The 26,830-nt window shown below is 37.6% G+C and overlaps 3 protein-coding genes across 7 annotated transcripts in view; 1 reads left to right on the plus strand and 2 right to left on the minus strand.

Annotated features, from left to right (window-relative positions):
• The window catches only part of LOC124301155 (flavin-containing monooxygenase FMO GS-OX3-like), a 44,993-nt gene extending 27,381 nt beyond the window's left edge, over nt 1-17,612 (minus strand). Inside the window, exon 1 of one of the 3 annotated variants that reach the window (XM_046755913.1) lies at nt 17,491-17,612. The gene's annotated coding sequence lies outside the window, so the exon portion shown is untranslated. Of the gene's footprint in view, nt 1-3,747; nt 4,059-17,490 lie in introns of those variants that run through there. The other 2 variants (XM_046755887.1, XM_046755905.1) reach the window with 2 other exon arrangements.
• Nucleotides 10,484-17,086, plus strand: LOC124301188 (uncharacterized). Of its 2 annotated transcripts, none has more exons than XM_046755967.1 (3): nt 10,484-11,819; nt 12,692-12,928; nt 16,751-17,086. In XM_046755967.1, exons 1-3 carry the CDS (start codon nt 11,230-11,232, stop codon nt 16,944-16,946), a joined length of 1,023 nt encoding a protein of 340 aa, XP_046611923.1. In that variant the 5' UTR covers nt 10,484-11,229; the 3' UTR covers nt 16,947-17,086. The 2 variants fall into 2 exon arrangements, with proteins under 2 accessions (XP_046611923.1, XP_046611914.1); XM_046755958.1 differs by having other exon boundaries at nt 10,486-11,819; nt 12,692-12,973.
• A 4,747-nt stretch (nt 17,613-22,359) lies between the features above and the next one.
• LOC124301087 (uncharacterized) overlaps nt 22,360-26,830 on the minus strand; it is a 107,760-nt gene continuing 103,289 nt past the window's right edge. For both annotated transcript variants that reach the window (XM_046755778.1, XM_046755786.1), the window contains exons 7-8: nt 24,205-26,788; nt 22,360-23,829 (exon numbers count right to left, since the gene is read on the minus strand). In XM_046755778.1, the coding sequence (XP_046611734.1) occupies nt 23,599-23,829; nt 24,205-26,788 (2,815 nt within the window). In that variant the 3' untranslated portion in view covers nt 22,360-23,598. The remainder of the gene's footprint in view (nt 23,830-24,204; nt 26,789-26,830) is intronic.

Consider the following 26,830-nt stretch of genomic DNA (forward strand, 5'->3'; position numbering starts at 1 on the left):
ACAGTGTTATTTAACTAAATCTTGAAATGCGTTCTTGTTGACCGAATCCCGAGTGACGATTTTTTTCTGCTCAGTCGTCGACGTAATTTTGAAAGAAAAAAAATTATAATTCATACTAGATACTGACATGAATTATGAAAAATTGGATCACTTTTTATGCGAGCGATTCAAGTTCCTACTTTTTTTACCGTCTGGTTGTATTTCAACCACAATTGAGGTGCGGTAACTGTGATATGCAGTTGTTACGAAACGAGAGGGGAAAATTACCACGGAGTGCAAGTGTTTTAAGTACGTGCAAAAAACGATTTGATAAAGAGTGAGCCGGGAGTATTCCTTGATGGACGTCAATGAGAACGACGCTTCACATATATTCCTTGTTCACATTGCGAATCCTCAAGGAATCCTCCCGGTACGACATAGCATTTTAAAAGTAAGCCATTTCTACGTTCCATTTGAAATCATGAGTTTTTAAATTGTGACAACTGAAATTAGAAAGAAATAACGACTGTAATTTTTTAAATCACAGACTTCCGCGTCAGGCTAATCATACGCTTCTATAAAATGAAAAGTAACTAGATGGAAGTAAGACGTTCTGTTATTCTACAGCGCTCAGTCAAGCTTTTGCCACTATCACCTGCACTCTGTACTCGAGGTTTTTGAACGCTATGATGAACTTTTATAACTTTGAGTCTCGTTATTCTCGAAAGGAAATCTTAATTTTATGCTCGATTTGTCAATAATCCATTATTTCCCGACGGATTATTAAACCTGGAATGGAAATAAAATTATAACTAAATAAGGTATAACGTACCCGATTCATGAATCTAGAATCTAGGCATGAAAATGGGCTTACATCGGTAATACTTTTTCAATTGTAAATACTGCTTCGGTGTTCCAAGACCGTCTGGATTTCAGGAAAGACGTGTGTGTATTCTTCAACGCTTTGGACGATAACAGTTTTTTTTTTTTTATGGAAGCAATAACCTCGCTTGCACTATCTCTGATAGCAGCGGACATAACACATATTTCTGTAGAAAGTGTGATAGCTTTAATAGCTGTTGTTCGAGAGCCTATCTATAATATGTATTAATCAAAATAATGTAAGGACGGTAAGACAGCTTGCTGCTAATTGTGAGTAAATACATTGCTGAAATTTCAGTATGTATGACCTAATTTCTACAATACAGTGTTATTTCATAGATTTGAGAATGCAATCGATAATATAAATATTCGTTTACAGGTGCATTGAAATTTATTTCAGATAATTCACTACCATCTAATTAACCGTAGCCACGTGTAATAGTTAAGAATTTTAGCATTATTCCGAAAAATCAAAAGCTTGAACTGATCGTATTTTTGATTCCGAGATTTCAATTGAAAAAATTAAGTAACATACGCAAACGAATGTGATTTATAAAATATACAGATCTTACTCACAGAATTAAAAAATTTTCTTTGGTTCCGAATACGGAAAAAAATAAACAACACACATTTTGAGTTATGATAAAGTTTCGCAATTTATATTAGGAAAAATGTCTTAATCGCGGTAAGAATGGATTGGCATAAATAATCTTCTATCCATTGTTCATTGCAGACAAGATTTAAACACTTATGCTTCACAGGCTAGGATTATCTGAGGAAATGATTATTTTTCACCGTGTATATTTTCAGCTAGCATTTGATGAAAAATTTCGATACGGTCTCGGAAATCCTGACGAATGACTTTTTTGCCACGCCATTGAGTGAATGTCGCTTTTGATTTTTTCTTTATCGTTCTGTCTCGGACAGAAAAAAAATTCATGTTGCTCCAACAGTCCTTATTGGCTAATCATTCGACAATTGCAATTGTAAAACTTTGACTATAAGATCTAGATCTGTGATACCAAAGACCATAAAATGCCAATGTCTCAGAACCATTCAATCTACTCTAAGCGAAGTTTATACCCAATCTAAATTGAACAATTCTTTATTGCAAATCGGAATTTTGAAGTCCCCTAGATATCGATTCGCATACAATTCATACGTAGTTTGGAACTGTTTTCTAGTTGCCATTCTGAACTCTGGACTTTTCACTTATGACGCAAAATTAGTGGCCGATGAACTTCGTTGATACCAGTTATGGAGCGACTTGGTCGAATTGAAATTTCGAATTGAAACATTTTGCGCACCAGATCAAAATCAGCAGCCGGAAAAACTTTCGGATATCAATTTCTATACCCTTCGAATCGATCGATAGTAATTTTTTTCACAGCAATCAAAGGTACGCCAAATCAAATTTCTGAGCTTCGTCTTTGGATTTAACATCGGCGATGTTAAAGAATAGCCTGGTTCCGGAATGAAACAATATATTCCATATTGAGGTTCGCTGTTTCGAATTTTCGAGTTTTTTACTTCAAATTCAGAATCGGCTGTTCGAAAAATCTTTGGAATAACTCTCGATACCGTAAAGCTTTCAGCCGAAGTTTTTCAAGTGCTCGCGAGCAGCGTGACAAGACTACAAAATAATGTAATCTTCAGAGATAACCCTTAGGTACCGGGCGCCGAACATGGTGTATGTAGCGAATGCATTACCCATTACAAAAATAATATGTAATACATCAAAACCATGATTTGTAACAACGTGAATAATTGACAATGGACGATAACGCAATTGATAATCACCAAAGTAACAGGTAATGGATTCGAATTACATTATTAATGACCAAAATACTGAGGAATGGATTCGAATTGCAACGGTTAATTACTAAAGTAATAGGTTATCGTTATTGGATCATTATTGCCACAATGTATGCATGGATTCCAATTGCAATAATCATAACTGCAGTAATTGCTTTACTTAACCGTGGAGGTCAAATGATCGATTGACAACATTCCGATTAAATGATACTGGATATTCGCAGTTGAATGATTTAAAAATTAACCGTTACATTGAGAATGACGATACCTCAATTATTTCAATTTTATCATAATTTATCAATGTACTAACTATAAAAATAATGCCTAATGGGGAAAAGTATATTGTTCATTGAAAATGGAATGAATAATACAGCGATGTCCCATTATTAACTACCAAAATGATTCACAGTGATGAAAAAACGCATTAATCATTGAAAAATTAATGAGTAATGGAATGGCTGATCCATTAATAAAACAATGCATTTTTCACAATCACTCAGGTGGTATTATGATAATGAAATAAAATACATGTCGATTGTTGTCAGTTAATTTGTAATTCTGCGAAGTTCGGTCAAGAGTGGTTGCGAACAACGGATGCTCCTTTATTAGAACTTTTTGAAATCATAGAGCACAGATAAACCAGTGAAACAGAGAATGCTAACGACACGACAGGTGGACACAATTGAAGATCTGTCAACAACATTAATTATTCTTTGAAGTAGTGTGATAATCGTAAGTGAATATGGTCGAGCGTTCGCAAAAAAAAAAAACTTGTTTTGAAAAATTTGTATACTTGCTTTCGTCTGGATTTTTCTTTAAACAGCTGCTCGATGAAAAATTCACCTAGTATTTAAATCGATAATTTGTTTGAAAGGAGATCGGAAAATATTAGAGAAACTTATTCTTAATATCAATTGTATAGTGTCGCTCACAGACACAGATAAATTATTATTTGTATTGACGAACTCCTTACATATTTTGTATGTCTGCGAACAAACTCACGTGGCTATTGATACAGAAAACTGAATAAGTGAAAAAAAAATCAGATAAGTGAAAAGTAAAGAAACTTACTTTGATCTCAACGGAAGAACTGTTGAAAAAATGCGTGTCTTGTCACAAGGCCGGTGCCGCTTCCAAAGTCACGAAAACTTTCCGCAGCAGTAAGAACGGTCACAATTTCTGATAAAGTGTCGTTACCCGATCGACGCTCGGAGAAACACTGACTGAGAAAGCGAGTATCCAGTAATTCCGTTTGTAATCGCGCCCTAAGCGAAAGCATGCCGCAACCGATTTAACTCCGAGATTCCAAACACAGCATTCCTCAGCATTGTTTAGTAAATCGCATTGAATTTCTCACTAGTAATACACCTTGTATTTTCCTTTGTTTCTAACTATAATTGCTCGTGAATGCTTCACAAAAGAGAGGATACCGTTGGAGAAGTATGTACACTTGGGGACAATGAATCTGAGACGGTCAATTTTGTGCACTAGACAGACACAGAGAAACCTACAGCGCCACAGTCGGCCGAGCGCGAAACTAACTCAATCTCAATAAACATAACATAACCCATGACCGTTGAATCTAACCTTAAAATACCGCGGGGATAACGACTTGTTGGATTGACACGTATTCTAAGGTTAGATTCGACGGTCATTGATTATGTTATGTTTATTGAGATTGAGTTTGTTTCGCGCTCGGCCGAATGTGGCGCTCTAAGTTTCTCCGTGTTGCCAACATAACTGTCTAGTGTAAAAAATTAGCCGGCTCAGATTTATTGTCTCCAAGTGTACATGGGAAAAATCTACTTATTCTTCCTAAAAATAATTCGATCTTTATAAAAATGAATCACCTTCAATAGAGCAGGACACGGAATTTATGCTGTTGGTCACAATCGAATTTCTATTAAAAATGTGTCTTCACGGAATATACATTACGCGTTATTCATTGGATTCACTAATCGTTACTTGTTATGATTCAAGTAGACAGAAAATAAGTTCCAGTTAAGTCATTAGTGTCCGTTGATTCTCCATCGAAAACTAATTAATGATCCGTATGGCTTGATCGTAAGTGTCCTAGTAACGTAAATGTTTCCGTTTCGTGATTTAAGTAGATAAAAAATAAGTTCTCCTTAAGTCATTAGTGTCCATTGATTTCACATCGATAACTAATTAATGCTTCACATGGCTTGATCGAATTATTCCGTCACATGATATTCAATTCGAATCGTTGTTCGTCAAACTTTTACCCTTTTCTCCTCACCAAGGCACGTAATCGAATTTCGTTCGAATTATTTCTGTGATACTGGCAGTTATGGGCCGTGAAACATGTATTAGTGTCAATGATTAGCAACTGCGAGTTTGATTAATTTATTAAGGGCATTCGAAGTAACCCATTAATTACTTTGCAGGCAAACAGGGTGACAGGGGGGTCCACCACGTGTGACAAAACGCGACAAGGGGGGGAGGACATACTTCGTGACGCCACATCTAATCTAAAATAAGAATAAAACTGAATATGGCCACGGGTGAAATTATTTATTAGATAAATTAAGATATTTAAAACATCAAAATTTATTGTATTTACACTTTTTCGGCATTCGTGGCCTGATTCAAAACATTCGCAGGCCAACTCGTCGGCCGCCTATAATGTTCATACACCGAAAGACCGATAACGATTTCGTTTGACGCTTAATTTTCCTTGTTGACGGCCATTTTTTTTAACTCTGTAGCTTATTTGTCATTAAAAATTAGCAAGTTATACAAAACTCTGTTTAATGAACAATCAAGTTCTAAATTAAAATGGAGGGGGGAGGGGGAGTGTCACATGTGATTACTTGTGACAGGGAGGAGTGGCCTGCAGGCAATTCACTTAAATCGACATTCAGAATTTGTTTTCAACGTGTTATTCCCATTAAGCGTGTTGTGCGGCACGGTTCAGCACTCTCGTTGCAATCTCAAATCTCACATCAGACTCCCAAAATTTATTGAAAATTGCTGTACTAAATGGTAAAGTAATTTACAACATATACTTATACATATAGGCCGTGCATTGCAAAAGTGGTATGATTTAATTTTCATTTGACGTCAAGTTGATAGCACTTTCGAAAACAAGTTCCATCTAACTATGGGATAGCTCCGTTTATTGGGAGACAAATGGTTATGCTCCGATAAATGTTATACGTGTGTCATATCGCCCCTACTCCGATTAATGGTTGCGCATTGAAAATTTAAGTTTCAATGAAATACATCTTTACCAAACACATTAATAGCTTATCGACTCGTGTTTGCAAATCACGTACCCCGTGCGGGAAAATCATACACTAGTTGTTTGCATTTATCAAATTGTGGAGCGTGTGAAGTTTAGTTGCTGTAAATCCACTGTTGTGGTGAGATACACATGTATTAATTGATTTAATTCATCATTATTGGAGGTCAAGAAACATATTCTTCATTATTGGATGTAATCCATACTCACGCGGTCGAAGTGTATCTGACGCAAAGTGCTAGCACTGCGAGAAATAAATGGTATAATAATCAGGATATCCGTTAGCGTATCACGGCAAAGTTTTCATCCGGAGCTCACCAGCCATGCATATTTGTTGTTAAAACAAACTTATCGACGTGTGAAGTTCGATCGTAATTGTACTAGAACCTCCTCCATTACTTATTGTTAGCCATTCTAACTGTCCAGAATCGTAACTATCAACTTTGGCGTCCAGGGCAAGTGTCTGAGTTTGCGCCCTGTCTAAATAAAATTATTGAAGTTCTTACAATGATATATTACTTATTAGCTCCACACGTTGTACCTATAATTAGACCATATTCCAACATCGTATTGAATTAATAGACGGAGCATCGTTCTTATGGAAATTATTAACTATATGGTTCGTTTCTACGCAAATCGTTTCAATCGAAAACTAATTCACGTTTCCCTTTTCTACAGAATTGTTTTAAGACACAAAGTTCCTTTTTACAAAGTTCATGGCAATCTTTGATTCGGTTACCTTCACGGGACCGGTATTCGATATATCGGCCTTTAGCAGTTTAGGTAAATATATCCAATTTTACGGTGTTGAATGTTATGCGAGCTGTACCTCAAAGCAAAAAAACGGCAGATAATGCTCTTCGGCTCACTACTCGTCACTTTCCATGAAAATTTCGAAAGGGAGAAAGACAACATAATATTTGCAACTATCGATAAAGATTGTGAATTTTTTAAGAACACGAAGCAGTTGCTAGAGACTTGGAGAAAACATTATTTTCTTTATTTTTGAATCAACAATTAAAAACATATAACCAAAAATGTGAATTACTAGCACGGTTTCTTTATAATTCTCTACTTGATTCTTTTGCAATATCAAAGGCTATCCAAAAAATGACAATACATTTACCGTACGGTCGAGTAACTGGAAAGCGGTATTCAAAAAAAAAAAAAAAAACAAATTCAAAAAATACAAATACGGTCACAAACCTAAACGGTTTGACGCTCAAACTTAGAATCAAGCAAAAAGTGTCTGATTTATCTACGCTTGGAGGAATGAATTCGAAGCATTTACAGTAAAACATAAAAACAATTATCGTCGGAGCGTGATCAGTAAATAACGCAAATCTTATTTAATTTTGATTATTCTAATTAGCAAGTAGTCAATCAGACGTAAAAATTTTCTTATCGCATGAACTTTGACTCTAGTCCCACTTCTTTGCAAATCATTATTTCTGATTTGGATAATTTCATAAAAATTCTTTATAACTGCAATACTTGCTTCTTTCTTGACTAACTACGGAATAAAACCAGGGTTATAACGCAGGGATGCAGGAACGGCCTAACAGTTCGCCTCTGTAAGTGCAGCAACGAGTGCAAGCTATTCGTCTGCGAGGTCAGGAATTAAGTTAGACGTAAGCGCGAGAAGGGCTTCGCGGCCTGACTCCGTCATCCTGCGTCAAAAAAGTTAGACAGAATCCAGGACATGACAAAACAGAGAACTAACACATCTCCATCCCGATCCAAATAGAGCTCCTTTAAGTAAATTTAATCTTACTGATTTGACAATCAATTTGGGACAGGAAACTCACCGGCAGGGTGTTTCGACAACGCATTCTGCATTGAAAAACCCGTGAACGTTACATCGCATTTCTCTCAAAATAAATTTAATAAATTTATGTTATCTGTTCATACAGATTTGATGCATTTTCACCATCTCGTACCTCACAATGCTTCGTATAAATATATCTCTTCTCTGATTCATGTTATCGGCTAAATTTCGTATCAAAAGTGATGTGACAAAAAATATTCGTCAATATTTTACTAAAAAATAGAAAGATTAAAAGTCGATTTTTATCCGTCTATTTCGCCATCCAATGACATAGATAACAAAGTTTTAGGACGTTAAATTAAAAAGTCGAAAAAATCGGCGAAGGTTCCGTAAAGGTTGAGATACTCATAACATCGAGAATCTTACGTCAAGTCTAACTAATTCTAGCTTTCGGGGTGATACCTTCCACGTTTTTATCACGAGATTGTGCGTTGTGATTTCTGATTTGTCGAACTTATTCTAACCAGTAAGGTTCCAGAAATGAGTTAGATAAACTTTCCGAAAGAAAAGTTCTGAAATTTTATCAACAATTTGTCCGCTGGAATTTTTCTGATGAAAAACTCCAGCCTTGATTATTTAATCTGGTTCGAGCGTGTTATTGTCGTCCCAGACGTATCATCGGTCATCTTCAAAAACTTCCGCTTCTCTTTTTCGATTAAAGTATCTAATCTATCGGTTTTTTTTCCTTCCGAGCTTTCATGTAGCGCGTTACGATAAACAAATAAATATCTGTTCATTAGAGTGATTTTCCTCTACTACGCCTCTTATCTCGCATCGCTTTATCAATTTCTCATTTAAATGACCCCACCTCATTCTCAACCAAACCATTCGTTGATGGACAGTATGGTGTAGTCTCTTCATATGTTATTCCATTTACTCTGCAATAACACTGGAATTCTTCTGAAACCAACTGACATCCGTTATCTCATATTGTACTGCAAAGAGATTCTATTCTAGGCCTAAGCTTGGTAATTTCCATTTCTTTCACGATTAGGTTCAAAGTAGGACATCATTAAGACTTCCACAGGTCCTGTGTATCCTTTACCGTATAATGTAATGTATTCGGTACAAAATTATCGCATACAGCAAATATCGATGTTTATATGTAGACGCGGATTCTGACTTTCTGACGCGGTAAATTTTTTGGACAAAACCGTTACATTGGCAACGTGGATTCAGCTAGTTGCAGTTGGCCGTGAATAGGCTTCCACATAGAAGGATTAGGACGTGTAATTTAATAAGACCTCGGTTACAAGGGGACCACCAAAACTCTTAATAGTGGATTTTCATAGGACTCACAATTAGCGGGCTACATCGAGTATCATTTTGCCTGCTAGAATTCTTTGAAGTTAATTATTTCTAATATTAAATGCAGTGTCTATTTAAATTTATAAAATTGAGAATTTTAATGTTACCGGGTGTATCGGCTGCTCCGAGTCCCGCTTAGCGACCTGTCGCGCTGGGTGATAATTTTGGAATGATCCCTCGCGCCGAGCGCTCCGATTTTCGGTTTGATCGCTTCGATTTCCGGTGGCGCCCTCTGCGCGGAACAGATTCTCCGCGCACTTACCCCATTTCGGTAGTGTACGTGCATAGTCTTATTCATCCGACATATCCATCAAGGCAACCCCGAACTTTGAATGCGAGTACTTGAGTGACACAGGCATGTTTGCGTTCTGTCTTTCAGAACAGCCCGTTGCACGTTGCGTTCGCTCCTTGTACCGTGCCTTGGGTTTCAAAGTAACCCCTCAGAGCACTACCCTCGCTGTATCGGGGGTACAAACTTTTCATTTTCCGGGTTGCCTGGATTCGTAATTGACTCATCAATTGGTATATCAATAGACGAATTATAAGTATCGTTTGTAGAAAAAAAAAAAATCAACTAGACTGACTCGCGTACTACAATCGCTGAAATTAGAATATCCAAACATAGTTCGAAAATTAAAGTTTATCGAACTCATTGTCCAAGCGCGATCGATTTTGATAAACTTAAAACCATGGTTCTGATGTAGCTGGCAGTTGCATCTCCCTACGCCTTGATTAATACTTGGGTACTCAGTGACCTCAATGCAACGTTTGCAGAGAAGAAAGAGGTAAAAATTCGATGTGATAATTTTTAGAGAGCTACATTATAAATGCCGATTTGAGAAAAATCGTGACGTCTGTTATAAAACATGGAAAAATTGTGTCGGAGCATCGGCAAAAAATGCTAAATATCTTGGAGAATTTGAAAGTAATCGAAAACAAAATAAATCTTCTTTAACTCATGTGACTTTAGGTACGAATTAGTGTCTCTTGCCAAAAATAAGTTTCTATAAATCTTTCAATTGCCCTCAATGCTTTAGCCTATTAATTTATTATACATTTATCTTCTCTGGTAAGAATTGATTTCAACCTTCGCTAGTTCTTGCACGTTCCCCATAGTGTATTTGAAAATAACTGTACAGAAGAGTTTTGTGAAGATATGTTTCCTTAAAAAATGATGATTTCGAAAATACCAGAAAATTGATAAAAAATTATTCTCGTTACTGAGAATTATTCCGTACTCAATTTGTTATCCTAAAAAAATCCACAACTTTGTTACGTCGACATGTAACGGGTTTAGAATTTCAATCGATGACTCTCCTTAAAAGAGAATAAATAAAATTTTATAAAAATGTAGTGAAATATTTTTACTCATCTCGAAAAAGGTATGGGTTGAGATTGGAAGCTAAATCCATGAAGAGTAGCCTAATAGCCGTAAATGTCCTGTACAAAGTTTTATAAATACTTAGCTTCGAGAATCCCCAATCGAAGCCAGGCATCCGATCAAGTAATATATAAAGAATTGACAAGAGTCTCGATTCACTCACGTGAATCATTTCTCAATTCACGGATAATCTGATGTGGAACAAGGTATATTATCCGTATAGACAACGCGGCTCCATACGCTTTTTCCTCCCGCGGTTGATTCTAGCGTGAAATCAGGCACGCCTAATCTGTTCGCCGAATGACGGTGACGGCGTTGTATTCGCTCCGTATTCCGTATACCGCCGGAATCCTTTTCACCAACAGAAAATAATTAACCGCGTATAATAAGAATTGCGGATGAGATGATATCACCGCGTGTGTGTTGAAAAATCCGGACGAGTGAGTGAAAAACGTTTCAAGATCCGCGTCAGTTACAGTTCATCGGTTCACGAAGGTCCCGGGTGCTGATTGGCCGTCGATTTCCAGTTTCCTTCCAGGATGCGTTTCGTTCTGTCGCCTTAGCAAGGACGCGAACCGCCTATAAGAGACACCGCGCGAGTCTCCGTACCGTAGTTGATTTCCGAACAGCGTTCTGCCTTCTCGCCCGATCGTCGCTCCTCGAAGAAGCTCTCGAGACCCCACCACCTCTGCATAAGGACTACTTAAACAAGGACCTTCGACGTGTGGTCGCAAGCGGGTGACGCCGGCGATAAAGAACGTATCGGCGAAGATGCCGCGAACCTTGGCGAAAGGGCTCCTCGTCCTCCTGGCATTTAATTCCGCGACTTGCTCTTTCGCTCCTCCGAGCGTCGGAGGTGCCGCGGAATCCGGTCTTTCTCTGAGCGACATAACGCAGCGGAAGAGCGGTTCGGAATACGTCGCACTCGGTGACGGGAGGACTAGCAATTCCGAGAGCAAGGGATTCGACAAGGGCGAAAAGGGCTATCATGGACTGAACGAGGATCGTGGTCACTACGACGATCGGGACAGCATCCAGAAGGGATACGACGTCGGTAAGCACAGCTCGGGACAGAGTCAGTCGGTAAATCAGGGGAACAACGAGTTCAAACAGCACGGAAGCGGGGACTATAAAAAGGGCTATCACAAAAGTGGCTTCACCAACAACTACCACAAGGACGAGTCGGGGAACAAGGCCAGCTTCTACGAGGACAGCGACGACGAACGCGGTCACAGGGGATACGACAATCGCGCCGGGTATTACGGGAAAAAGGCTGACGACGCCTACAGAGACGGAAGGTACGACGGAGCCTTCAATGGGAGAAACAACGGGCATCAAGGACTGTACGATAACGGTGCGAGGTGAGTCGTGTTCTATTCCCAGTATATTTCGTACCAGATGTTGCGAGAAAATTGCCGGATCTTTGAGAAGACTGAATTGTCGGGATTTTTCAGTTTTCATTCAGCAACGGTTACCCGTGGATTTCACTGATATTTGAACTTTTCGATGCAACTGAAGTTTCCTTGTATTGACTTCAATTATTTATTTACGTCAGACATGCGCGAAAATTTGAGTCTTAAATACATCATAGGCTTTTTGTAAAAGCTTGGGATTAGTCTGGCTGAACAGAGTATAACTTGTGGACATTTCGACGACGAATAACCAAACTTTAAATATTCTGTAGTACGAGTTCCAACTTCGCATTTTAAAAGTTTGTCAACCGAAATTCTTATCAAGTTACCACTTTTAGTATACAACGTTCGTTCGCAACCTTTCGATACGCCAAAAACAGATCGATAAACCAATAAAAATTTTATTCGTAAAATAGAAAAAACTTATCCAAATAACTTTCAAATCAAAATGTTAATTTTAATATTAAATTCACGAAGTATCCAACAAATGGTAATTCTTAAGCGACCCCCCCCCCCTCTTCCCCCGTTCCCGCACCCTTTCGAAATTGTAAGAATAGAAGTTCGAAAATGAAAATTCATTCAAATTTGGCTATACGGAAAGTTTTTTCCTTCTTAAAAATTCTACAAGTGATGCGGATTACGTAAGGTAAACATTTTTCACGACAAGGTGCATTTAAGAATGCGGCATGTGAAAATTTCTAGCCTGACAGACTAATTTAAGTCTTAAACAGTCACGTCGGAGGACGGAGAAGAAACTGTTCCGATCTCCTGGGAAATTCATTAAAGGTATTAATTTTAATTTCATTAAAAATTTTTCGTAGATACGACAATCGGCAAGGCCACGCTGACGGTTACGACGACAGTCGATATCACGATGACAGAAGGAACTATCTGCATGATGGTTCCGGCAGATACTACGACAGGAATGGAAACGAAGTTTATTACCGCAGAGAGCAGCCCTATCAGCAGCCTTATCACAGTCACGCTCAATACCCTCAGGCGCCTTTGGTCTCTGGACCACTCTACTCCAGGGATTACCTAGACGCCCCACCACCAAGGTATATTTCCTCCGAGGAGTCCTACAGAGGCGGAAGAAGATTTGGGTAATTGTTGAGACGTTGTGTTTTACGACATCGCACGAGACAATGCAATGCCAATTACGCAGCCCTGATAATAATTATTCCTACAATTGTGTCGAGCTGGTATAACATGGCCGACCTGTGTTTTAGGTCACGTGAGTGACGCTTATTCCTTAAAAAAAAATGTCGTACGTGCGATCTGTATTATCCCCAAATTAGCAAAGCAAAGCAAAGTACAGTCAACCCGGTGTCTATTTAAAAGATCTAACAAAAAAAAAAAAAACTAGCTGCGGTCAGCGGTCAATCACCCTGCGATTGTCCGGATCGTGATCGTGAGTTGGCCAGACATTCTGAGCCTGTCATGCTCTCTGGACTGGACATTAGTTCTGCTTGTAGTGTACCGTTGAGGAATCAACGTAGATTTTATTCTCTCTCCTTATTCGTATTCTATAAACATGCTGAGAGATTTCTTGGCTGCGTATTAAATTTTATGCGTGTTTCGCATAATATTTAATATTTAGTTGAGATATATTTGCTGAATATCGTTGTGATGAAACTTCTGGTCAAGGAAAACTGATGACTTTTCGACTCAAAGCCTTTGGTATCACTTTGATTTCGATATCGTTACTAGCATTTATACGTATAGCAGAATGAAGTCTTTCAGAGGAACTAGTCAGAGTCGTTGATGAATTGGATAAATGTGATATCGGTCGCGTTGTAATTATTTGATAATAAATAACATGAAAATAATGTTATCAAAGTTTAGTCTGTTCAAACGATGGATGTTTATATTTCTATAAGTTACGAACGGTGGTAAATAAAGTCAGACAAATGTTCGATTCGTGAAAGAAAAAATTCGTTCACTTTTGTGCAACTACCGTTAATTACTGATTGTATCGATAATCTGGCGATAATTATGGTAACGAGAGCGAGACATCTGAATCGCAATATATTTCAATAATTTTCTACCCTAATTGTTTTCAAGCATCAAGTCTGTCACAAAATAATTATACGGTGACGGAAACGGCAACTTCGCATCTATCTGCAATCAAAGTTACTCGTTATAATGCCGGTTGCCTTAATTAACAACAGCGTCTTTAAATGCAAACTTAAACTAGGTCACTCCTCCGAAAGTTTTTATTCAACTCGAAGTGTGTGTAATTTCAAATAGCGGGCATGTGCGCGTAACACAATAGCGTGATCAAAGGTGGCACGTTGAAGACAGGAACTTCGGTAAAAAGACATAGCGGAAATCGTTACGAGAGCGTATAGCGTCAAATCCAGATCCATTACGTTACGAACTGACATACCTGTCGACTCTCTACAATTTCTCGCACTGTCCTATTTCAAAGTTGTCATTTATTTTCAGCATTAAATAGTTGCGTGCGAAATACTATTTAAGTGAAATATCAACCTGCATGTCCACATCAGTTACAAAATTTATGCATTGTCGCTTTAGTTACAAGATTGTAAAAATTTTTCATGAATTTTTCTATACAACTTTGTAAACATTTTTCCGTAGAATCCATTAATTTTCGAAATATATTGATTCCGAGATATTTTTTCCGACTAGCGGTTGCAATGAATTTTCTTTGCTAAAACACAATCATTGTCAGATTTACTCTACATTTTTGACAATGATTCATTTTTTCTTACGAAACCTGTAAATGTGATTCTGAAATTTATCATTCTGTAGGTGTTCATATCGAGAAACTAATTTTTTTAAAAACTTTTTATAAGATTCTGTACCATTTAGTTTCGATAGTTTGCTTCCGTTTCATCCGAAAAGCTCTGAATTCTTCGCAGATTCTCATTTGATGTACCTCTGAATAATTATTAACTCTAATGAATTGTTTTGAATTTCTCTGAAAAAAGTCGAACGCTGTATCTGTACGTTCCACATTCGTACTGAGGCTCAATTTACTAAGTCAAATTTAAATTTGAACATATGAAAATTGTTTTTCTTTTACACTTATTATATGTAATACACTGATGAAATAAAAATTCTAAAATGAAATATAACAATTTATTTGAACGACCACGGTTTACTTCATTCAAAACACGGATTTTGAACCAATTAATCTTCAATAGGCTGCACCGTTAGATGTTCCTGGCAAGAAATAAAATAGCTATTGAGTAACCCTACGTGTAAATCGAATTGCTTGCATCCTATCCATGTACGTGAAGAAATCTTGCACGGAAACTTGAAAGCTCGCGGCATATTACGAGTGCAGAAATGTTTAAAATAAAATAAAGAATGCCATTGAAAAATATAGAGAAATCAGAGTTTTTCGGAAAAATTTATACCCTAATACGAAAAATTAGAAATTGACAGCAATTTTTTGTATACATCGTACCTAAAATTTTCTTCTGCATTACACGGAGGGAAATGATTATTAAAGTCAAGTGATATTTGTTTGATTCAACTAAATGGTACAGTCAAACGCGGCGAACACAACACTTATTTGATCCAATGAAATACTTTTGTTGGACGAAAGGCTTCCGACAACTCAATATAGAACTGAATCAAGCCTTTGAATGATCATGTTGACTATCATTTTATTCAAGATAACACAGCGTCCTTGCAATAATATGAATTTGGTATCAAGAAAATGTGTGATTGGAATGACTAAAAATTTTATTGAACGCACCGTTATCGTTTCGTTTCAAAAATATGAAATTTTTGTATCAAAACAAATTTAGCTTGTTTGAATTCGTGTTTAGTTGAGTCAAGAGTTCAAACGGTTGAAGCAGGTTGAATGAAATTTATTGTTACAAATATCTTTTGAATTGACTGAACATTAGAGTTATTCAAGCTCACAAAACGTGTTCTTCGGACAATATCATTTACAGTTCCGTTACCCCAAAATTATTGCCGGATTCACTCGATATTTAATGGTTAAAACCCAAAAACTTGTTGTGTATGTCAAGTGTAAATTCAACACGTAAGAAGAGCTTCCGTTCATTTGCAGTCAATATCAATTAAGATAACTCGATATCGTGTATTATTATGCTTTCCTCGGTTGTAATCGGTCTGATGACAAATTAGACTTACGTTGTCCGTAGTCGACCGAGTACCCGGTTTTATAACTATCTCTGAAGCTACTTCTGTAGCGCGAAAGTTCACCGCCTGGTGGGCGTTTATAGTACTAGTACACTGATGGTTACGATCAATTTATTCTACTACTTCTTTCAAAGCATGTTGTTTATCTTTTATCTTGTAAACAAAGTAATGCTGCTGATTCAACCATTTACGCCAAACAAGCTCCGATTATATCAACGAAGTACGTCGTTCAATCGATCCAAATTTTTTGTTGGCTAGATTTGTGTACTTATTTTATCTTAAATACCTAATTGTTTCTATCAACGAACGTGCGACTTGAAGGAACAATAAATAAACTTCAAATGGAACGATACCGAGTTGACTCAATTTCAGAAGTACGTCAAAAGGTTCACTCGAATCAATACTTCACTCGATCGTGATGAGAAATACTTTTGTTGAATCAAAGAATTCGCTTGACTAAATCGTTTTGACAAACTAACTAAATCGAAATTGTTGAATCGAAATCATCGTATTTCGAACAAATAAGGGATACTGGATTGAAGTAAATGGACTCCAACAACATCTATTTTGGAATTCCTTTCCCTCTGCGTATAATCTCAATTTACAATTTCACTACTAAGGTATTTTGCGTATTCGTACGGAGAGCAACACGCAAAGTAAAATTTTCAAAATTGCAGTAGTTCAAAATTGAGCAAAGTTAATCCATGACAATAAAATTTGGGCATTATCATCCGCAGATATTTTCCCAACCGGAGAGACTATCACGAAACGGAATATTACTATCCTGGAAGGGGTCGCTCGTATGACGATCCTTACATTGGTGGTGGTGGCGGCTACCGTGGAGGTAGTTACGGAAGTGCTCATTCGCGAGGATACCGAAAAGCTTATCACCAACCACTGGACGCTCATTACGGATACAGAAGAACGTATTGATCGCATACCTGTTCCAATATTGTCTACGCAGGTACTACGTGTACAAAAGATGAATGAATAAATTAACGAACATATTTTGTTAACATGAATAAATTTTAACTATAAATCCTAAATACACTGACACTGTGAGAGAAATTTTTAGTTCCGATTACCGCTCAGTCCTTGACTATTTTCATTTTTTACCACAATCGCAAAGCATAGTTCTAGGTAGAAAATGAAAATTAGCTTTCTAGCTGTTACCGGAAAGTCTAGTATCCGTTACTATTCTTTCTAATTACGATCACGGTTATTATATTTTCTTGTGACTGTTGCGAAAATTTAATGCCTGTGCAACAATAAATTGACGTTAAAGCCTTACTTGACTAAAAATGTAGAGTAATCCGAACAAACTGATTTTGCATTGCAATTACCAAAAAAGGATCGACAATAGCGCAAAATTGTTAGGCGTACCTCGTTTTTCGTAATTCCAACAATATTCAGTTTTTTCAACGATACCTGTTTCACTGAATTTTCCTAGTTACTATACAAATAAAATTTTTCTCACTGTATATGTTGGAGTCAGAAGGGACTCATTCCTTCCATCGTTTTGTCCGTTTTCCATGCTTATCCGGGAATTGTAACGAATTCACAGTAACGAGAACAGAACCGATATCTCTGGTTGCCCGACCAAGACTGATATCTGCTATCAGCTTATCGCTATCTCTAATCCTCTTGTTTATCAACTCTCCACTAATCCCGTGACCGTGACTACGTTTGGTATACATATATCCCATAACACCTAATGACGTGTTTAGCCCAGCTCATAACGAATCATCTCTCAACGAATAACTTGAACTCGTTTATTAACAATTAAAAAAATACAGCATAACGCCAAAGAAATACAGCTTTATTCCGACCTGTAGTTATATACTCGAAATTCCTCGGCGGAAGCAGTGATAAGATGTAGACTCCATTATTCTTTGGCAGTAGAATTGCTGAGTTGGAAGCGATATGCTTGCTACATACTCAAGGTCAAGTACACGAGGAAATCCAAGGCTGTCAAAACGATCGGATAAGAATTTTCTGAAAAATGATTATTTGATCAATTGCAACTGATATTGCACTTCCCGTAAAAAGCGACGCAAGCATTGCAGGCGCGTCACGCAATTCAACACGACGCTCATTGACTGACGAATGTAATTGCAAAAAAATGTCGAGTAACTAAGAATACAACTTACGACCATCATCCTGCTGCATAACCACGGAATTGTCATAAACGATTCGATTAAACATCGTCAGAAATACATTGAACGCGTTGAAACACGTCCGACGTACCCAATTGTACTCGGGGTCTGTGACATCATCCATGACGCCTTAGCTCCCTTTTTTATTGCTTGAATTTTTTACATAATAGACGTTAGAATTTGAAAAATAATTTGTAGTGGGGAAAGTGTTTTTCAGTAACACGTGGTACGGACGACGGTTTACTCATAGCGTGAAACATTCAATGCCAACTGAGTTAAGAGCAAGTTTCATCTTCTTTTTTCACGCAATCTTTGAAATCGAAATTGCCGGGCGTGGAGACTTGATTATATTCGTCTATGTGGTAAGATCAGAGAATAACCGGTTGAATCGAGAGGAATGACAATTTTTTTTTTCAATTTGAAATATGATACTATAATATTGCTACGAAGAACTGATTGGATTATTGCAATACGTACGTTCATAATTCGGGTAACACTGAACAAGAAATGAAAATTTATTAATTTTATACAGTCGTTTTTATTAGCGATAAATAAACTTACATATCTTTACAGTAACAATGTACGTCGTAACTCTCTGAAAATATATAATATCTATCATAATTTGTAGATAATATAATAATATCTGTTTATGTTATGATAAATTCATTCGACACTTAAAAAGATAAACAGAAAACGTAACCGTATCTCAAACAATCGCAATCAATGCTCGATATATGTATATACTATATAATTATCTCTTAATTGAATTTATCTTCCAACAAAATGTTTCAATGACTGTGACTGCTGTGATTTCACACGTTGCGTTTCACCGAAGAGAGATTTTCATTTTATAAATAAATAAATTCAGGAAAAAACGAAAAAACTTTCAACCCAAGTGTGATAAAATGTCAATAAGGCTCTCATTGCGAGATCCTCGCGCGTGTAAATTTTACAATATAGGTATAATATCTACAAATACGTGTGTGTGTGCGTGTGTGTGTGTGTGTGTGTGTGTGGAATGAGTCGAGTTTATCAAAGTTTTATCGTTTTCTCCAACATCATAACGTGTTCCACCTAATTATGAAATTTTGAAGACAATTACCAACGTTGTCTAATTGTAATATTAAGAAAGCGATCAAATACTAATTTGACACATGAAACGCGACTGCAACGATTAACAACACGCTAGTAGAGAATAAAAGGTGACGTACGAATGATAGTAGAATAACAATATATGATGATAAAGATTTGAGGTAAAGAAAAAAAAAAAAAAAAAAAAAAAACCACTCTCGATTAAGTCGGCGTTTACGTAACGTAACGAGTGAAGCGATTGCATCTGAATAACAAATTTAATTTCGCATTATCGTGTATTGAATACATAATATTAATTAAAACTTACAATTTGTTTGTCATATACATCTGCCTATCAATATGGCTGCCGCGTAACTCAATATACATATTAATTAATTAATGACTCTCAGCCTCAAGCTGGCACCACATCGTTGCAGAAATAAAAATACGTGCGAGGTGTGATGTATAAACGCCTCGCGTTTCGTCTTTATAACGACTGAACTTATTTTACATAACGTTCTATTATACAGTTCTCCGTCGATGTGCAGCCAGCCTCGGTTTTAATTTTCGTATAATATATAGGTTTAAGGTATGCAGATTGACAATCGTATTTGGATAAATCTTAGTACTGTTACGTTATATAGTATGCCGCGGTTCGGGTGTAACAATTCACGTTACACCGGTAGAAATAATTGTTAGACTGTGTGATTCTTTGATTCGATAAAATGATTTGCTTTCAACTGCCTTGAAAATACTTTGCTTGACATGAGAAAGTTCTTTACTTTTTTTACATCTAACAACTAGCAAACAATTTCAAGTTGAGAATAGTTTGATCAGTTTAATGAAATACTTTGCTTAATCCGTGTCGAGGAAATAGGTTCACAGCGTCATTGAATTACATTGTTTTATAAAATGTATAGAAGATTTTTCAATTTGCATAAATATGCTAAATGATAGACGTAATGACAACTTTTTTTTATCTCAAGCAAAGTTTTTTCAAATCAAATGAAACTTATTTCATTGAATCAGAGATTCATAATCTAAGAAGTATTTCTCTTCGTGTATTTATATAATTCTATTACATACTACACTGAATATAATATTTTTTCACTAGTAGTTTCCATATTGTTAAATGTATTAGGTGTATTTATTCGAATTTTCAAAGCTACAGATAAGTTATATATAATATGTAAGGGTTTATAGGTAACTGTTACAGTATAAATTTCGTTCACGAATTTAGATATCATCATCGAATATATTAACAATAATGTTTATAATACATTGCATTTATATCTGTGTCTTTGTGTATGTATGTATATAGTTTTATATTTATATAATTAAATAAATTGGTAAAAATCTATACATACATAATACATCGTGATGCATATCTTGTACTCTAAATTCGTGAAAAATTTTGAACGTCACATTAATTTCTTAATTGTAATTCATATAACCGTGGGTAAAATGTACAACCAGCAGTGGCTGATGCAACTTTTATCGGCAGTGAGATGATATTTCTTGACCGCAAGAAATATCAAATCACTTTCCATATCTATTGTACCCAATATAATATATCAAAGCCAGCAAACTGCAATAAAGGGACGTGGGTAAAATTCCCAATAAATAATAACTACATAGCATTATCAGCTATGAATCGTGTGTTTATGAACGCTATTTATTACCGTTACCAGTTACGTGCAAAGCAGCAGTTATAACTGCGAATTAATTTGAGTTTTAACTCAAGACGCCCTCTAAGTTCGAGATGGCTCATTTAAAAATTGTCTTAGATCTTTTTCTTGCCACCGGAACGCTTCTGTCGCGTATATATATATATATAAGTGTTTATGTCGTTCGAATTAATGGAATATCTTCAACTCATCGAATTGGTCCTGCCCCAATAAAAATCCAATTTCCGGTGGTGATATACTTACAGTTTAAAACCTGTCATCATTTTTTCCTCTGCTTGATCCCGAATAATAGAGGCGTTACATGAGCACGATGGTTCCAATTTTCTGTTTCTTTTTTTTTTTTTGTTTTTCATCTCTTGCGTGTTTCATTTTTTTGTTTTAGAATTCTTATTATCTTTTTCTTTTGTTTTATTTTTTTTTTTTTTTTTATGGCCTATGTACGCAGGTCAAATTTGTTTCTTTTCTTTCAAATAATTTCCGTACGAATTTCGGGAACTTTGATTTAAAGTTGTAACTCACTTAATAATTTATAAAGTATAAAACGCCCTTAAATACGACATTTATAATTATGCATACCTATTGTATTATATACATGTAATAATTTAAATTTCAAAAGACATCGTCTTAGCCTTTTTTTTTTTCACAATACAAACTCACAGCAAATTATCATAGGCAATCGCATGTACCTTAGTACCATTACTTTCGAAACGGTATAAAAAAAAAGTAGGATAATTAATATTCAAGCGCGCATAAAAAAAAAAAAAGCAACAACATCACCATTTCAACAATTTAACAATTTCTGTCATTTCTCGTGTGTATACCTACATGTATAACTATGAGTACATAATAGCAGGCGCATTTTCACGCCGGTAGAAAATATCAAAAAATGACCTCGTCGAAACTTCATGTATTACAGGTATATATTGCCTTAATAATGTTAAAAAGACGTATGTGAAGTGTATAAGCATTGGAGATACACGATCTCCTTAGCATTTGTATTATATGTTATTATTTGTCATATTCATATTCGATGGTATACCACGGCTCACTCTGAGCGTTATTATTTAAGGAGATCCAGTTCCAAAAAACAACAATTCTTTGAAAAAAGCATTTTGTTTATCGACACGTATAACGTTGATCGATCGAGTTGGACTTGCAGTTGTTATTTAATGATTGTATAACACGTGTTCTTTTACGAAAATGTGTCAATTAATTTCTTAGGATTTATCGACAAATCTCCTAAATTCAATAAAAATAGTTTAATGTAATCAATTAACAACAGCTATACGAAACCTAGTTTTACCATCTTGCGGACACTAAATCCCCTCAAATAAATACAAACGTCATAAGTATCTCGTACTTGTCGATACATATATATATATATATATATATATATATATATATATATATATATATATATATATATATATATATATATATATGTCGTTATTTTGTAAAAATTGATAATCTCCGACACATAGCAGTTGCCAATGGGTGAACTGTTAACGTATAAAAATTAATCTTACAATCATAATCAATTACAAAATTCGAAGCATTCTCTTCAACGAGACTGTACAGCATAATCACTTTCTGATTCAGGCGGAGTAAATATGTTTTAAATTATGTTGAGTTCGATTTTGTGTGGTACATAATTAATATAGTATACATACGTATACATATACACTACGTATATGTACTGTGTAATATGTATATACTTAGTTGTATTGTCGTTTAATTGTAGGTAATATTGTGTTTGATTATTCGCCATGAACAGTAAGTCAATAGTTTATTTGAACACGATCATTTCTTTCAATCCATATACTTTTTGTGAACAGGTAATCACTACATTACGATATAATCGTCACACTAAAAAAGAAGAGAAAAACATTCGCGCTGCCAACGTTGATTTCGAACCGCGGTTAATTCAGTTAAATATTTACTTTAAATTCAGAAGTTCCGTTAATCAATCAATTATTAGATTGAAAAATTTAGAGAACAAAAAAACAGATATTTTTATCCGTTTTTATTTGCACGCCGGAACACTCCAAGCCAAGTGATTTACATTGTACGTAATAGTACAAAGACCTCTTCACCCTTTCAATCTTTCATTGTCGCTCTGCATTTAATCGTCAACGATAATGTTACCTTCATTATTTTAACTAATTATAATATTATGCTAATTAACGAACGTAAAACATATATGTATTATACGTTTTAATTTTAAAAATGTAGGACGAATCTTAGTACCTGTTGTACGTAATCGTAGGTACCAATCGTCTGAAAAGACAAGTTTAAAGGCAAGAATGAAATTGGGATCACGAAAAGGCTCTTCCAAGTACAACTCTCTTCCCAATGAAAGAATTGTTCATTTACGTGCAGAATAGATACAATTTTTATCCTCTGCGTAAAGCGCGAAAGAAGCTTTAAAGAAGCTTCTTCTTCTCCTTTCCCACTTCCCAATGATAATCTTCCCTCGCGTCATCATTAGTATGGTGTTAATTAGACTTTAAATCTACATACATCTCAGCATTCGACGCAGCTGACCTACTGTGCAGCCTGACCATCACGCCCAACGGGTGGCTTTGTCGTTCGTGCAAGATGTTTCCTGAACTTACCAGACAGATTCCGAGCAGTAAACCGATTCGCCTTTCTGGTCGTATTTCACGTGCGCTAGACTACCGGCTCCTCTTCGGTCTCGCTGTCGTTTAATGGCTGAGACGCGCTACTCGCCGAGGCTGTGAAGGAGTTTGTTCTTGGTCTTCGATGCCTCTTCTGTTGGTTTGTTTCCTCGGTAAAACCTCGGGCAACGATCAGTGGCTGGAGGGCTGATCGCAGAGACCAGTATAATCGCGGGTAAACTTGTTCTTGCTGCGCTATTATCTGCTTATTACGCTCCAGCTTCTGCGAAAGAAACGAGATTGTCGTTTGTAGGACTTGCGAGGCTCAATTATTGGACACAAAGATGACACAGGGGCAGCTCATTTGGCTTGTGAAAACTTCACCAGACGGACAGAATAATTCAACAATCAGTTTCGAGTTCCAATTACGTTTCATGTCAAGATTGGTCACGTTAAGAAATATCTGTCACTTTAGCTCTTTTTTTCGTGTACTTAAGAACGTTTGTCAAGCGAAATAAAACTGTCAGTTTACCTGGTCATTTGTCGATTTTCAATTTTGGGCTTCGTTCGACGAAAAAAGTAGCATTCTATAGATATGCATTTTACGAATCGATAAGCCAAATGACAGGGATCTTACAAAATGGGAAGCTAGACTTACCTTTGGAGCGTCTTCGCAAGTTTCGCACGTTTCTTGTACGACAGGGAGTTTCTTGCATTCTGCAAACTGTCTCAAAGCCTTTTCCCGGACGTATACGAACGGCCGAATAACCCTGAGGTCACGCTCTCGGATGTAATAATGTGCTTTCATGGTGCGGAGTTTACCGTTGTGAAATACGGACATGAGGAATCCCTCCGTAAGGTCGTCGAGGTGCTGCCCGAGCGCCAGGACATTGTAGGAGTGCTCTTTAGCGACGGTGTACAAGCGGTTCCTCTTCGTTCTGCTGCAGAAGCTGCACGCCGACCTTCCAATCTCTTCCTCAAGAGCGGGTTGCTCTTCGTAAAAATACGGTACGTCCAGCGCCTTGAGGTACGTCATTAGCTGAAGGGGGTCGTAGGCTTTGCTGTCAACAGTCGCCGCCCCTATCTCGAAGTTGACACCCTTGGACCTGACGTAGAACTGGTACTGGTGCAGAGTGTGCAACAGGGACAGGGAGTCCTTGCCACCGGATAAGCAGATCATAACCTTGTCTCCGTCCCTGATCATGTCAAATTCTTGCATCGCCTCTACCGAAGGTTTCCAGATGTTTTTTGGGGGACACAGCCACTGCAGATTTCCATCCTCCGAGGGTTTGTCCGGGTTCAGTCTTTCCTCTTCCTCAAGACCCGAGCACTCGGAAACGATCTCCTCGTCCTCGGAAAGATCATTGACCCGTTTTTGCTTCGCGTTTTTCCCGTTTATTCGCAGTCTCCTACATCCGTTAGAGTTTGACTCGGCGCTACTGCTTCTCCGAAGTTCGGACTCAGTTGACTTGTCGTTTTCATGGAAGGACAGGTTGATTCCACTGTCCTGAGAACTGACAGAGTTTATCGCCGAGTAGATCTTCGGCAGTGTTTTTAAGTCTATTTCGACCCCACTACGGTCCTCGTCGTCAGTTTTACCGCCAGCATCCTGCTTGATGACGTAGATCACAGTCTCGTCTGACGAACACTCGCTCGACATTTTACTCTCCTGAGAAAGTTCACTCAGCTTACCAATCGTTCCGGCCTTCGGTAAAACTCTTTCGGGTGAACCACATCCATTCGATGATTTGTCAGAGGATGAGGTGTCGGGTGAGAACCTGTGAAGACCGTCGACAGCGTTCACCATACACCTGATCTCCGATTTCACTTCGCTTGCCATTTCCTTTGAAAACTCCATGAGATACTCAGCAATATCGCTCGCCGAGAAGGAATCGTGCTTTTCCTCGCAATGGTTGAGGCTATGGATCCGCGAGTGGTGCTGGGGCGTGTTTTCCGTTGTGTTAGTTTCCGACAGTACGTCGTCGACCTGAGATATCACCTCGCGTATTTCCGATTTTATTTCCGTTGCTAATTCCTTCGTAACTTCCTTCAAATAAGCGTGAAGATCTTCCGAACTCTGCGACAGGTTAGAGACCGGTGAGGACCTACCAACCCTCATGTCACAGTTACTGTAGGAGTTAGCGTTGGTCAAGGAGTGGGTCGGACTCCCATTCTCATACTCTAATGAGTTCAATTCCGTTTGACTACTGCAGCTGCAGTGTCGGTGTCTCGAGGTATTTATACCCAGACTAGCCATCGTCTGGGGACTCAATATCGGGGGAGAGGTACCTGAACTTCCCAAAGAGTTGCATCGCGCTCTACCCGTGTTACTCTGGTCACCAGCGATTAGCTGAGCAACCACAGGCGTTCCCAAAATTGCCGGAGTCACGGCCTCGCCGACTGCGAATCTCACGGGCATCGGGGAACTTGGACAAGTCGACGGAGACCTTTGTTCACCCGAGGACGTCGCGTATTCCGGAAGGGACAGCTGCGCCATAAGTGGAGGCGACACGGTGTTCCTCAAGTGTGAGGACAGAGTTTGCCCGAAGGAATACTTTTTGGGATCAGGAAGTGGTGGGATCGGCCTGGTCAATACTGGGAGGCTGTGATGTCTCGGAGAGTTCGATGTTATCGGGGCGTTCCCGGTCCTGGGAATGTCGCTGTTCAATCTGCGAATCCCGTTTGCTAAAAGCAAAGAGTGGTTTGGTATATCAAAGGCGCTGTATCTGAGTCTGTATGTCACCGGATTGAAGGGAACGTCCTGCTTGACGTTTTGCGAATTGCCGAGAAGAAGGTCCTGTGCTTCGTTCGGCAGGATGAACCATCGAAGTGCTTTGCCTTGTTCGGTGAAGACGACGCTTTGGTCAATTTGCAGAGGATATCTCTGAGCCATTTTCCTCGCTCTGTTGAAGATGTTTCTCGCTGTTTGAAGGCAATCGCTGTAACTCTGAGGAAATACACCGGGTCCAGACACGCGTCGCTCGGATGTGATCATCTTTCCGTCTGTGTACCTTATCGAACCCAGCCATTTGCGGTCTTTGAATACGCTATTTGTATGGTGGCGCCATTCGCCTGTGTCCGGATTCAGAACGTACTGAGGCAAAAGCTTCCATCCTTCCGTCGCAACCATTTTCAGCGCTTCGAGGACGAAAGCAACCTCGGTTTCCGACATGAAGAAGGGAAACGACAGACGGGCGAATCCTGGTCGGAGCATCTCCACGCTTGATTCTTCATTGCAGCCACTTGAATAACAAAAACAGAATATGTTGTAACAAGAGAAGAAG

This window comes from Neodiprion virginianus, chromosome 1 (assembly GCF_021901495.1).
Source record: "Neodiprion virginianus isolate iyNeoVirg1 chromosome 1, iyNeoVirg1.1, whole genome shotgun sequence".
Taxonomy (NCBI): domain Eukaryota; kingdom Metazoa; phylum Arthropoda; class Insecta; order Hymenoptera; family Diprionidae; genus Neodiprion; species Neodiprion virginianus.